This window comes from Lynx rufus, unplaced genomic scaffold, assembly GCF_022079265.1.
Source record: "Lynx rufus isolate CCGP_SWC_20201006 ecotype Redwood Valley unplaced genomic scaffold, mLynRuf1.p SCAF_4, whole genome shotgun sequence".
Classification (NCBI taxonomy): domain Eukaryota; kingdom Metazoa; phylum Chordata; class Mammalia; order Carnivora; family Felidae; genus Lynx; species Lynx rufus.
This window is the reverse complement of record NW_025814856.1, coordinates 1,786,989-1,800,420: the sequence shown is the minus strand read 5'-3', so window position 1 is coordinate 1,800,420 and position 13,432 is coordinate 1,786,989. Positions and strand designations below refer to the sequence as shown.

Sequence of the window (13,432 nt, the reverse complement as noted above, 5' to 3'; positions counted from 1 at the left end):
CCGGCCGGCTCAGTCAGTTGGGGGTGCGAGTCTTGATCTCAGGGTCGTGAGTTCGAGCCCCATGTTGGGTGTAGAGATTACTTAAAGATGAGAATCTTAAAAAGGAAAAAGAACATTCAAAGAACTAGAAAGAAGTTGGAAACTCAACCTGGTAGTCAAAATACGGAAATGTTGACAGACTTGGAAGAAAAAGTGGAATGAGAAGACAAAAAGAAAAAAAAGGCAAGAAAAGTAGGAGACCAATGTATGATGAAGAAGAAGAGACACCACAGGGGAAGAAATCACCAGTGACATCATTTAAGAAAGTTTGGCAGGAATGGAACACATGACACAGCCCGCCAAAACGTCCAGCGCGACCAGTGAACACAGACGCCCTCCAAACCCACGCTTTGAAAGTACAGGATGTGGAGGCTAAGAAGATTGTACAAGCTTCAAAAGAGAGGGCAAACAACGTGACAAGCAGGGGATAAGGAAGAGGACAGCTTCAGGTTGTTCAACTGCCCAAGGCTAGAGTCTGGAAGACACCAGGCAAGGAAGTCAGCCACCACTCGGGATAGTGTCTTCAGTCAAGCCACCGGCCACACGGGGGTGGAAGGAAAAGCCTTGAGGGTACACACTCCCGAAATGAGGGCACAGACCAAGAAACAGGGAGACCTAGGACCACCCCCCCCAAAAAAAAACAGGAGTCACTTCCCAGGAACCCCTAGGTGCTGAAGAAGGACCAGGGGTACAGCCGGGCCGCATCTGGCCCTGAGTGGAGAAGTTATATCCATTGGAAAGGTTGGAAGAGACGGAGTGTCATAGATACACAAAACAAAGGCAATCACTAACTCCAGGCAAATACCAAAACAAGGCCTAGAAAATAAAAGTGCTCCTTAGCGGACATTGCTCCACTGTGAACAAGTTACACATAATAACATAAAGGTCTACTGCAGGCTCGGCTCCAGAGGTAAAAGATTGATCAAGCCAGAGATGATCCCTGCCCTTGCTCATGGAACATACATTTTGTCAAGGGGGCAAAGGCACGTCGGGAGGGCAGTCAACAAGAATGAGTAGACGTGGTAACAGACGTGGGCTCAGATGGTGGGTGGCCACTATGGGTGGTCAGTAAGGGTCTCTTGGAGGAACCAGAAATGCTGAGAAGGAGCCAAGCTGGAGAGGAGCTGGGGAAAGCACATAGGAGGAGGAGAAAACAGCAGGCGCAAAGGCCCTAAGGCCAGGCAGTGCCTGGAACATTTGAGGAACAGCAGGCAGAGGCAGAGGAAGTGGTAGCAAGCCAGCCAAGGAAGTGGAGGGAGCTGAGAGCAAGAGGTGACAGCAGCCAGACACAGCTGGTGACGTAACGGGCCACCGAGAGGAGCTTGGGTTTATCCTCAGCATAGTGGAGCCACGCAAAGATTTTTTTTTTAATTTTCTACTTATTTTTGAGACAGAGAGAGACAGAGCGTGAGCCGGGGAGGGGCAGGGAGAGAGGGAGACACAGAATCCGAAGCAGGCTCCGGGCTCCGAGCTGTCAGCACAGAGCCCGACGCGGGGCTCGAACCCACAAACCGCGAGATCATGACCTGAGCTGATGTCGGAGACGCTCGACCGACTGAGCCGCCCACGCGCCCCGTGCCACGCAAAGATTTTAAGCCAAGAAGTGCTATGGACCCGGTTTACACGTGTTGAACCTACAAGCAGGCTCAGCTCCACCTACAGAACAAGAAAGACAAGATGAGGGATGGGGGCGGGCAAACAGGTTCCCCCATCAGAGGCAGGTCCCTCCCGCCTGGCACCCCAAAGCAGTCGCCTCGAGAAGCCCTTCCTTCGGTGAGTGGAGAATGGCCCGTCACACCATGTGTCCAGTTGCAGAGTGAGCGATGCAGCAGTTTTCCTCGAAAGAGCGGAGTGTTCGTCCGCTGAATCCCCCAGGTCCCCTGGCGGGGAGGAGAAAGCTAAATTTGAAGGTGTGCTAATTGGGGCACTCTGATCTGGCCCGGTGCTCCAGCCGAGGATCTTCGGGGGCCCCCCGGCAGCTCAGCGGTTCCCACGTCTGGCTGATGCCGTCCTGCCTCACCCGCCCTCTGGAGAACTCTTTGGGGGTCCGTCACGGGCCCAACACCTTGCCGTGCAACTGGCCTGTGGGCCCTGGAGCCCGACGGCCCGGGGTTGAAAGTGCAGCCCGCCGCTTCCTGTATCCCGGGGTGAGCCCGGGCGCCGACTGGGCCTCAGTTGTCTCGTCTGTGAAATGGCTGCAGTGAAAGCGCTCAGCTCACAGGTGTCAGTCATTGCGCATTACCTCTCCCCTCCCTTGTACTCGTTGGCTTAAAAAATACGTCCCGAGCCCCTCCTGTGTGCCAGGTTCAGGGGCCACAGCCGTGAATGACACGGTCCAAAACCCCTGGCCTTGGGGAGCTGATGTTCTGGAGAGGCCGCAGCCAGTAGATAACAACACCACCACCACCACCACAACAAAACGAGTACAATATATGGCCAGTTAGACCATGGTAGCTCTACTGATGTACAAGGGGAGAGGACGTGAAGTGTCAGAAGACTGGAATATTCTGTAGGCGCTGGAATGATGGGTACGTCCGGGGAAGTGTCCCAGGCAGAAGACACAACCAACGCAAAGGCCCTGAAGTGGGGACACGCCTGGGAGCTTTGAGGAGGCTTCCTTGGCCCCTGCTGCAAAGACTACGTTTCCCAGCTTCCCCTGCTACTAAATTTGGCCATGTGGCTAAGTTCCACCCAATGGAATAGAGCAAAGCTGTCACGTGCATCTTCCAAGAAGAGCCCTTGAAGGGAAGAGGTGTACCTTTCCCTGCCAACTTCCCGCTTCCTGTTGGCTGGAATGTACATGGGAGGGCTGGAGCTTCAGCAGCCATCTTAGCTCAAGAGGTGACAGTTCATGTGTGGAGAAAGGCAGAGGAACAAGATGGCAGGAGCCTCGGTTCCTGACACTGCCCAGGAGTACATCCCTCAGAGATTAATTTCTATCTACTTCAAGCCTCCAGCACCCGTGTGCTTCCACCCTGTGTAGCCAGTCCCGATTCAAACTGATGCATTACGTAAGGTGCATGTCCTATGACTCCCCTTGTTCGCCGTCTACATCGATTTTCATCCATATTAGTACAGAATTAAGAAACGTGCCCTGCCTTTGAGAAGTTTACAACCCCACTGAGTGAGTCCGCAGGCCTGACTTACAGCCCCAGCCAGCTGTGCGACCATAGACCAGTAGCTTGGCCTCTCTGGAACTCAGGATGGGCCCCCAAACCGCCAGGAGTTTGGAGAACAGGGGCTTCTGCAAATTGCAACAGCCAACAAAGGAGAGAGGTAGGACGCGAAAAACGGTGAGATTTGAAGAAACAAAGAAGGGCCTTCAGGAGGGAAAGCAGGTGGGTCCTCAGGGTTCCTCTGTCGCACGCGTCGGAAGACGGCACCACCGGACCCAGCGGATGGACGGGAGACCCATCAGATCTTGGAAGGGTGCACCCAGGGGCTCCCACTTCTGGCCGGGTTTAGGGCAATCTAATCTGACTCGCCGATTCCACGTCCTGGAGTACGTTCATTTCAACGCCCACCTTCCTGCCCTATTTTCAGTATTAGGAATCCTTTTGCTCGCAAGTGGCAGAAACCCCCTGCGGGAGCAGCCGAAAAAAGCAAAGTGGTTTCCAACACTAGTCATAGCGTGAACTCGAGGCACGGCTGGATCCAAGGATTTGAATTCCTCCTTCGGGATTCAGCCTCTGCTTTCTCTGCACTGGCCTCCTTCCCAGGCAGGCTCACGGGGCTCAGTCACCAAGGCCAGGTCCACACCCATCACTCGGTGAGACAAGAAAGCTGGTGCCTCCAGCGAGGGGTCTTTTCGGGGGCATAGAAGCAGGGTTTTGCTCTGAGAAGGTGGGTGCATCCTAAAAATGGTGCCAGTCGAGACAGGTGTGAGCTGGAGATGCCAACAGGACAGAGGGGAAGGGCATTCTGGGCAGAAGGAGGTGCTTTGTGGGAGCAGGAGGGGAGGCCGGGGAGGTCCGTTGGGAGCTGAACGTGAAGAGCTCCGAATGCCACGCTGAGCGTTTTCGGCAGTGGGGAGCTATGGGAGGATTTAGCGCGGGGGAGGGCTACAGTCACATTTTCATCCTTAGCCATGCAGGGGAAGGTGAACGGTGGTAGGTAGCAAGGGGGAAAACTGGAGGCAGCTGGGAAGTCGGGGAGGGGCTTCTGTGTCGCCAGCCTGTACCAGGCGGGGTGGCCTGGCGCGTCAGAGAATTTCTGGAATCAAGCTCGACAGGACTGAAACACGGAGGGTGAGGAGCCCGGGACTGGGTAATTCTGAGGCCCCGGCTGGCTTCCGACTAGTCGAGGGAAAGGGCAAGATCCCCCCCAGCTCCTGGCAGGAGGAGGAGATACTGGCAATGCCACCCCCGGGGACTGAAAGACCCCTCTAGCCTTTGAGATTCCAAGTGGCCAACTCGTGAATGTCTTTAGGGTTGGGGAGTTGACCGCTCCTAGAGCTCTGACCGAAATACGCCCCGGACTCAAAACCTATCTCCCTAGAGTCAGGTGCAGCTCAGTGCCCCGTATGCTGGGGGGGGGGGCCTGCACCCCCGGCTAGCCCTTGGAGATTTGGGAACCTGGCACTATGTACTTAAGCCCGTCCCTCTCCAGTCTCAGCACCTTTGGCTCCTCTGATGGCCTCTGGAGTTCGGGACAAGATCCCTGGGGTCCTGGGGAGGATGAAAGCATTACCCAGACAGTATTGTCACAGAGGGAGCAAGCCAGCCCCTTTCACATCTCCTCCCACCTCTCTGACTGCATCAAGCAGCAAGTCTCCCTGGGGAGCTAGGGCCCCTTAGAGTCTTGTACGTGGGCTCACGTCCCTGCTGAGCAAAAGGAAGGCAGGCCTCCATCACGGGGCCTCCGGCTCAGTCTCTGGTCTGCACCTAACGCTGGGCTGCTGGGCTTCCTGTGGCTATTTTGATGTGTTTCTATTTCAGGCAAGTGATGATGGTTTGCCATATATGGTGGCCCCGGGACCCAACCGAATGCTGGCTGCAGGGTCTCCAGCCCCGGGTCCACAGCCGGGCCTGTGCCTGTTGCTGGTTGCAGGGTCCCCTTCTGGAACTTTCCCCCTTGGACCTCTTCTCTCCTGTGTAACACCAAAGGATGGATGGTGCCATTGGTATCGTGTCACATCTCGGTGCTGGGTGAACAGCTGTTGACTCTAGGACCTTAATACATAGAAGTTCCCAGTCGTGGCTCCACAACAGGGAAGTTTTGTGACTCCGTAAGTGGGCGTCCGTTCCCAAAAGCCTTCTGGGGTGACATAAGATTACATACAGGACCCGGGACGCTCCTCCCTGGGCATCCTGGCTCACTGCCCTCCTAGGACCAGCTCTGTCCTTGCCAAGCGGACTCCTCCATCGGAAGCAGAGCCATGGCCGGAGCCCCCCACCCAGACCCCAGTGCCTCGGGCCTCAAATGCTCGTCTGTTTTCTGAGGTTGAAGCCGCCGGACCCGCAGAGAAGGAAGCCCAGGCAGGCTGACTTGGCCCGGGCCGGGCTTCACCGTCCCCTCCGCCAGGAGGCCTCTGGTCCCACGTGATTTTTTTTTTTTCTCTCTAGCCCCAGTTTCCCCTTAATATCGATGATGATCGTAACGACACCGATAACCGTTGACATTTTTGAGCACTTTGCGCCAGGCGCCAAGAATCCTCCGGGCAGGGGAGGTGAGTGAGGGCGCTGGAGTCGCGGAGTCAGGAGGGTCCAGTACACAGCCTGGGCGCTGCGGCTTGCTTATCTCCCCAAACGGGCAGCTCACTCTCCCCGTCCCCCCGCCCCCCACGCTCCCCCACCCGGCGCGCGCGGCACCCGCTCCAAGGCCTCTGGTTCCCAGGGTGGGCGGGGTGCGCGCCCGAGACACCACGCCAGGGCGCGCGACGTGGAGCAGGCGAGCGCCCCGGGCCCCCCGCCCGGGCCGTGCGGGAGGCGCCGGGGGCCGCAGGGGCGGGGCGGGGCGGGGAGGGGCCGGCGGCGGCGGCGGCGGCGGCGGCGGCGCGCGGAGCAGACCGCAGTGCGGCCGGCGCTAGGACCTGCGGGGGCTTCCCGGGCCGCGGCGCCTCCCGCTCCCCCGCTCCCCCCAGCCCTCCCCCCCCCCAAAATGAGGAAACGGAGCAACTTGTTCCAAGTTGTGCAGCCAGGGCTGCCTTGGGGTGCCCAGCCAGCGCTCGGGGGCCCTCCTGGGTGTGGGCGCGGGGCGCGGCCCGGGGGCGCCCCCTGAGCAGGTGAGCCCGGTGGCGGGGGTAAGGGGAGAGACCTTGGGGCAGTGGCGGTGTGTGTGGGGGGGGGGACCCCGAGGGCCCCGGGGGCGTCCCGGGCGTGCGCTGGAGCAGCCGGTGTGAGCGCCAGTGTGCGCGGCCGGCGTGCGCGGCCGGTACGCGGCTGGGGTAGCGGGTGGTTAGAGGCGATCGGGCGCGGGGTGGGGGGTATTTTTCTGGGTGCGAGTGTGCGCGTCTGCAGGCTCCCGGGTGTGTGTATCCGCGCGTCCACGTGGAGGGATGTTCGCGTGTGGCCGAGATGCGTGTGCGCGGCCCTGCGTGTAGCTCGTGTAGCGCCGGGTGCCCTGGCGGCCCCGCGTCTGGCGCCCAGGTGTTCAAGTGCGGGTCCGTGTGTGTGTTGGGGGAGACAGGCACACACATCTCTGGATGTCGGAGAGGCTGTTCGTGTGTGCACATGTGTAGACGTGTGCACACCTGTCTCTAGGTGAACGTGCCTTTGCTTGCACGCCCGCGTGCCCGTGGGTCCCTGTGTCCACCTGTGTCCAAGCCCCATGTGTTTCTGTGTGTGCTCGTGTGTACATGGGTCAGTATGCGTGTGAGTACACAGGGGGCTGGGGATTTACGGGGGGCAGTACTGGAGAGGCAGAGGTTCATCTCCCAACCGTCCCCACGGCCCACTCACCTGCTGTGGGGTCCGGGGGAGAAAAGCCCTCCCCCGGCAGCAGCAAGAGACCGTGTGTCTGTCCTAGGTTGGCGTTGGGATTGGTGGGGGATCAGAGAGGCTCAGCCCATGGCCAGAGGGGCCCAGGAGGGCTGCATGCCCCCTGCCCTCCCCCCCACCCCCCCGCCCACCGTGCCGGCCCCACCCTAGGGTCAGGGATAGTGGGGAATGACCTTGAATCATCCTCTGGTTCCTTGCTCTGCCCCTGCCCCTGCCCACTTACCAGAAAAGAGGAAGAACCAAGCTCAGTTAGGCGGCACCGTGTTCCCCACCCACTGAGTGACTGCTGAGGGCTGAGCCAGGCGCTTCCCCCCTCCCCACCATATGGCCCCTTGCTCTGTGCCCACCCTGTGCCTCCGTTTCCCTTTCGGGACCGTGGCGAGGCTAGATTCTGTGGCGTCCTCGCTGATGTTTCATGGCTGCAACTGTACAAGGAATTCCTGTGGATAAAGACCACCTCCCCAGAGGGGCTTAGGGAGCCATCACCCGGGACCCCCTATGGGGAAGCCCTCCCCCTGTCGCCTCCATCTGGCCCCGGCTGGAAGTGGTTCGTGGTTCGTTGGCAATGGCCCCGGGCCCCAGCCTGGCTCCAGTCTGGGCTCTCCAGCTGGTCTCTGCCCCTCACCCAGGTGAGCCCCCGCTTCCTCTGTGCCTGGCGCCCCACGTTCGTCTCAGCCAGGATGCCAACGGTGAGTACCCCCACCCCGGGCTGCCTGTGTCTCGTCCCGTGCCCTGCTCGGTCCACACCCACGGGACCTCAGCGCCGTGTCGGGGGCTGTACTCTGACCGTGTCCCCTTCGGCCGGTGCTGCATTTCTGTCACCTCTTCTTCCCGATCTTCTGCCTTCGTAGCAGCAGATGTTTCTATCCTGGCTGCTACCCCCTTTCTTTTGTGTTGTTCTTTCTGCCTCTGCCTGGCTGTCTTCTGCCCAGTTTCCATTTCTTCCTCACCCCTGGCATCTCTCATGCCCTTTTGCCCGCAGAGGCGCTGGGCCCCAGGCACCCAATGCATCACCAAGTGTGAGCACACGCGCCCCAAGCCGGGAGAGCTGGCCTTCCACAAGGGCGACGTGGTCACCATCCTGGAGGCCTGTGAGGTGAGCGGTGGCCCCGGGGCCTGGCGGCGCTTGGGGAGGTGTGCCTCTGCAGGACCTCCCCCCCCCCCCCCACGCAGACACCGACCCCTGGCTCCCTCCCTGCAGAGCAAGAGCTGGTACCGTGCCAAGCACCACGCCAGCGGGCAGGAGGGGCTGCTGGCGGCGGGGGCGCTGCGGGAGCGGGAGGCCCTGTCGGCCGACCCCAAGCTCAGCCTCATGCCGTGAGTCGCGGGGCCGCCCGGGGCGGGGGCCGGGGGCCGGAGGGCCTGGGCGGCCCGGTCCAGCGCGCCCTTCCGCCGGCCGCAGGTGGTTCCACGGGAAGATCTCGGGCCAGGAGGCCGTGCAGCAGCTGCAGCCGCCGGAGGACGGGCTGTTCCTGGTGCGAGAGTCCGCGCGGCATCCGGGCGACTACGTGCTGTGCGTGAGCTTCGGCCGCGACGTCATCCACTACCGGGTGCTGCATCGCGACGGCCACCTGACCATCGACGAGGCCGTCTGCTTCTGCAACCTCATGGACATGGTGGAGGTGCGGCCGCCGCCAGGCCCGGGGCCTCCAGAGCCGCGCGGACACCCCAGGCCCTGCCCCGTGCCGGCAGTGGGGGGTGGGGCCCGACGCCCGAAGCTGCGTGGGGAGGAGGGGCTGGTCTCCGTGGGCCACCAAGCCCAAGGTGGCCTGAGTCCTCTGGATGCACCCCTGGGGGGGGCCCTGGGGTGGCTCCTCTAGACCCCTAGGAACCTCCAAGCTGACACTCGTCCAGAGACCACCGCCCCACCTTCCCCAGGACCCTCCCGTTTCCTAGCATCCTTTCCGTTTCCATGGAAACCAACCCAACTCCTCTGGAGGAAAGGAAACCCCCCTTCTCCCCAGCTCCTGCCCACCCGGTTCAGGGCACAGAATGCAGGGCGTCCCCTCACCGTGGGGCCAGGCTCACGGCTGCCTCTGCCCTGTCCCCCCCCCCCCCCAGCATTACAGCAAGGACAAGGGGGCCATCTGCACGAAGCTAGTGAAACCCAAGAGGAAGCAGGGCACCAAGTCGGCAGAGGAGGAGCTGGCCAAAGGTAGGGGCCCCTGCCCTCCCGCACCGGGCCCACGGCCAAGGCCGCTGCACACGGGCGGATTGCGGGACCTGGCACGATAAGCAGAGCACCCGGGGCAGCCCTCGGGGCGGGCAGGAGGGCCCACAGACGCCCAGCAGCCCACATGGCGCGAATTCCCACACTTGCTGCTGCTTCCACATCTCTGTCCCCCCCCCCCCCCCCCCCCCGTCACCTGGGCCAGAAGCCTGGGCCTGAGCCTCAAGCCACCACCCACCCACCGGCCGTCCAGCCCCAGCCCTAGATCCTTCCACCAGAGCCCTGCCTCTGTGCCCCCAGAGGTGACTTTCTACCATGAAAATGTACCCATATCTCTCCCTTGCCTTCTAGAACCTTCCCTCATGGCTGAGCTGTCTTCCTGGCCTCATCTACAAGGCCCTTCCTTTTTGTCCCCCATTTTCCTCTTGTTTCCTCCCGTGCCTCTGTGCTGTTGTGCATTCTTTTCCCTCCCCAAGTACTCTTCCAGCCCCATTTTCATTGAGAAATGACATCCTCAATGCTCAAGGCCCGAAGCAAATGCCACCCCCACCTCCACGGCCACCCCCTTTGAACCTGACGATCATGTCTCTTTGGAAGCATGTCTCTCCCAGGGAAATCTGCACGTCTTGGGGGTGGCCCTCAGGGGAGGCTGGTGTCACCATGCTTGATCGTGGAGTGGGGCTTTGGGGAGGAAGGGGATGGGGCCTATGGAACCTAGTAGAGAGGAAGGGGGAACGTAGGCAGTTGTGAGACAAGGCGTCAGGGAGGCTGGACTGCAGATGACCACTTAGAGTGCTGGAAGATTCTGGAAGATTCTGGAAGAGTCTCCAACCTTTACCAGAAGATTCCAGGAACTTTGACAGCCTCCGTGTTTGTGGTATCTTTTGCTGTGTGTCCCTGGGTAGCCAGAGATGAAAAGACTCTAAAGGGAAGAACCCATGGGGTATTTGGAGGGACACAGTCTCCAGGTGGAAGAGAGGGCAGCCCCAGGGCTGCCCCTGGGGCTCCATGGGGCGTTCCTGGAGAGCGAGGCTGGGGCCTTACCCCACCCGCCCCCAACCCTCGTCAGCTCCTTTCCTCAGGTCGGCCCGAGATGGGCAGGCTCTGTTGCTTTCCAGCACTTGAAAACCAGGACCAGGAGTGGGGTGCCTTGCACAAGCCCTCGGGCCGTTGCTAGGCGTAGTGGCCGCCTGAATGTGTGTCCCTGCCGGGGCGCTGTGGGAGACACCACCGGCCTCTCGCCAAGCGGACCCCCCACGGGAGGGGCTGGTGGAACCCATTCCCCTCTGACCGGGTCTCCACCCCACAGCCGGCTGGTTACTGAACCTACAGCATTTGACGCTGGGTGCGCGGATTGGAGAGGGTGAGTTTGGAGGTAAGTGGGGTCCTGGGTCCGGGGCTGAAGGAAAAGGGGCGGGAGAGGTGAATTAATCCACACCCGTGTTAACACCTTCTTGCTGTGCGCCTGTGTCTCCCTCTGTGGCGGGGGGGGGGGGGGGGGGGTGGGGGGGGGCGGTGACATCAGCTGTGCGGACCAGCACTCCGTGATCGGTGATCGCGCGCGATGCCTTCACATCTACTGGGAATGCCATTCCTGGAAGCTGTTGTTCTGGAAGGCTCTGGGGCTTAGATCAGGGGTCGGCCTACCTTCTCTGTAAAGGGCCTGGCTCTTCAGGCCAGTCTGTGTCACATCTATTCAGCTCTGCCTTAGTAGCAGGAAAGTTGCTGCAGACACAGGTAAATGAATGGGCCAATAAAACTTTATTTGTGGACACTGAACTGCGAATTTCTTGTCATTTTCATTTGTTGCAAAGTAGTATTTTTCTTGTGACTTTTTTCAAACGTGAAAAAATGTACAAACCACTCCGAGCTTTGCGAGCCTCGCAAAGGCAGGAGGCAGGCCTGGATTTGGCCCACGAGCTGAAGTTTGCAGACCCTACTTAGCTGATTGTCTTTGATCATGCAGGGGTGAGGGGTTTTCCAGGCCTGGGGACCCACAGCCCTGGCGGTGTGCGTGGCGGTCGGTGTGCGTGGGTGTTTCCATCTGTCTGTCCCCGCCCCTGTCCCCCCCCCCCCCACACACAGCGGTCCTGCAGGGTGAGTACCTGGGACAGAAGGTGGCCGTGAAGAACGTCAAGTGCGATGTGACGGCCCAGGCCTTCCTGGACGAGACGGCGGTCATGACGTGAGTCCCGGGTGGGGGGCGGGCCCCCTGGGAGGGAGGGGCCCAGGCGCACCCTCACGGCCCGCCTGCCGCCCCCAGGAAGATCCAGCACAAGAACCTGGTGCGTCTGCTGGGCGTGATCCTGCACCAGGGACTCTACATCGTCATGGAGCACGTGAGCAAGGTGGGGGTGGGGCCCGGCGTGGGATCAGGGTCTGGGGGGGGGGGGCACCTGAGCAGCCTCGAGCCCCCCAGGCCCGCTTCCCTTCCCCACAGGGCAACCTGGTGAACTTTCTACGGACACGAGGCCGGGCCCTCGTGAGCACACCCCAGCTACTGCAGTTTTCCTTGTGAGTGGGACTCCCCGGGTGGGGCGGGGAGGGGGCTTTCTAAGGTCGAGGGAAAACGGAGGTGCCAAGTGGGAGGAGCCTGGCCTTGGGAATCTGCGCTCCGGTCACCGAGCGCCCCCCAGCCCCACGCCCCCCCGTGCTCTGCCCCCGGCCCAGGCACGTGGCTGAGGGCATGGAGTACCTGGAGAGCAAGAAGCTGGTGCACCGAGACCTTGCCGCCCGCAACATCCTCATTTCCGAGGACCTGGTGGCCAAGGTCAGTGACTTTGGCCTGGCCAAAGCCGAGCGGAAGGGGCTGGACTCAAGCCGGCTGCCGGTCAAATGGACGGCGCCCGAGGCTCTCAAACACGGGGTGAGCCCCCCTCCACCCTGGGACCCTTCCTCGTGGGGCCCTATCTGGGCCTCAGTGTCCCCATTTCTGAAACAGACGTGGGTTCAGTGCCGAGGGCCAGAACAACAAGGACTCCTTCCCCCACTGAGTCTGAGTTCCGAGGGGTCAGTCTATCGGGAGGAGACCAGAGAGGGAAGGTCAGCCCAGGGGGACTTCCTGGAGGAAGCAGGGGCTGTAACAGAAGCCATTAGGGCTCCCTCCTCACCCTGGTCCTGGGCCCCACAGAAGTTCTCCAGCAAGTCGGATGTCTGGAGTTTCGGGGTGCTTCTTTGGGAGGTTTTCTCGTACGGCCGGGCTCCATACCCCAAGATGGTGAGTGGGGTCTGGGGGGGAGGCGCTGGGTCCCCTGCGAGTCCGGGGACCATGGCCCTGACCCCAGCCGTGCTGGCGTGCCCTCTGCCCACAGTCGCTGAAGGAGGTGTCAGAGGCCGTGGAGAAGGGGTACCGCATGGAGCCCCCCGAGGGCTGCCCGGGCCCCATTCATGCCCTCATGGGCAGCTGCTGGGAGGCTGAGCCTGCCCGCCGGCCGCCCTTCCGGAAACTGGCAGAGAAGCTGGCCCGGGAGCTGCGCAGCGCGGGGGCCTCGGCCCCGGTGGGGAGCCAGGACACGGACAGTTCCCCCTCGCCCCGAGGCCAGGAGCCCTGACCCTGCCCCGTGGGGCCTTGGGCCCCAGAGGACAGAGTGGAGGGTGCGGGATCGGGGGAACGGGCCAGGGCCAGCGAGCTGCTCATGTGGCCCAGGTCGGGGGCTCTGGGCAGCCCGTGGACACCCGGGACCCGGGGAGGCGGGGGATTAGCGCCTCCATAAAGACTGGTTCCAAGGACTGCGGGTGTCTGAGTCTCTCTGCGACCCTTGGCGTCCTTCGCCCCAGGGGTTAACACCAGGGCACCCCCGTCACTCAGCCCAGGGCCATCCACCTACCGGTCGCCTGCCTGCTGAGGCCCCCACAGCCGCCGTTGGGGACACAGACCCCCAGGGGTGGAGCCAGGAGAGCCCCCGGGCATCACGGCCACCCCATGGGCCCACTTGTTACCACCCACGGTCCCCGCTGTGGTGCCCTCACAGCTGCCGTATTCGACCCTTGGGGTCCCCGGCTCAGAGGACCTCGGGAGGCTGCCTGCGGCCACGGAGGCCCACGTTCCACATCGTCTGTGCCTCCTCTGCGCCAGCCTTGCCCCTCAGGGCGGGCACACGGGAGCCCGGGGAGGGTCTGCCACGGCGGTGCAGCCGCCAGCCTGACCCAGTGACTCCAGAGGAGACTGACGGGAAGATGCAGGGGCGGGGGCTCTGGGCTCGCACCCCCAAGTTCCAAGCCTGACACCCCGGCTGTGTGGCCCTGACCCGCCGTGACGAAGCGTCTTGAACTGAGGACAGACGCT

At 61.8% G+C, this 13,432-nt stretch overlaps 1 protein-coding gene across 2 annotated transcripts; it reads left to right on the top strand.

Annotated features, from left to right (window-relative positions):
* The first annotated feature begins 5,612 nt into the window (after positions 1-5,612).
* Positions 5,613-12,876, top strand: MATK (megakaryocyte-associated tyrosine kinase). Of its 2 annotated transcripts, XM_047096942.1 has the most exons (13): positions 5,613-5,707; positions 7,607-7,666; positions 7,960-8,073; positions 8,179-8,294; positions 8,380-8,599; positions 9,039-9,132; positions 10,457-10,522; positions 11,233-11,332; positions 11,411-11,495; positions 11,588-11,661; positions 11,818-12,013; positions 12,278-12,364; positions 12,459-12,876. In XM_047096942.1, the coding sequence occupies exons 2-13, from the start codon at positions 7,658-7,660 to the stop codon at positions 12,696-12,698; spliced, it is 1,401 nt and encodes a 466-aa protein (XP_046952898.1). In that variant the 5' UTR covers positions 5,613-5,707; positions 7,607-7,657; the 3' UTR covers positions 12,699-12,876. The 2 variants fall into 2 exon arrangements, with proteins under 2 accessions (XP_046952898.1, XP_046952899.1); XM_047096943.1 differs by lacking the exon at positions 5,613-5,707 and having other exon boundaries at positions 7,575-7,666; positions 11,411-11,486.
* Positions 12,877-13,432: the final 556 nt, after the last annotated feature.

What these genes read in the sequence shown, in the direction of transcription:
- MATK (XM_047096942.1), top strand. An exon ending in ACCTCATGGACATGGTGGAG is followed by an intron (nt 8,600 to 9,038) that starts GTGCGGCCGCCG and finishes CCCCCCCCCCAG; the next exon opens with CATTACAGCAAGGACAAGGG. An exon ending in CAGCTACTGCAGTTTTCCTT is followed by an intron (nt 11,662 to 11,817) that starts GTGAGTGGGACT and finishes CCCCCGGCCCAG; the next exon opens with GCACGTGGCTGAGGGCATGG.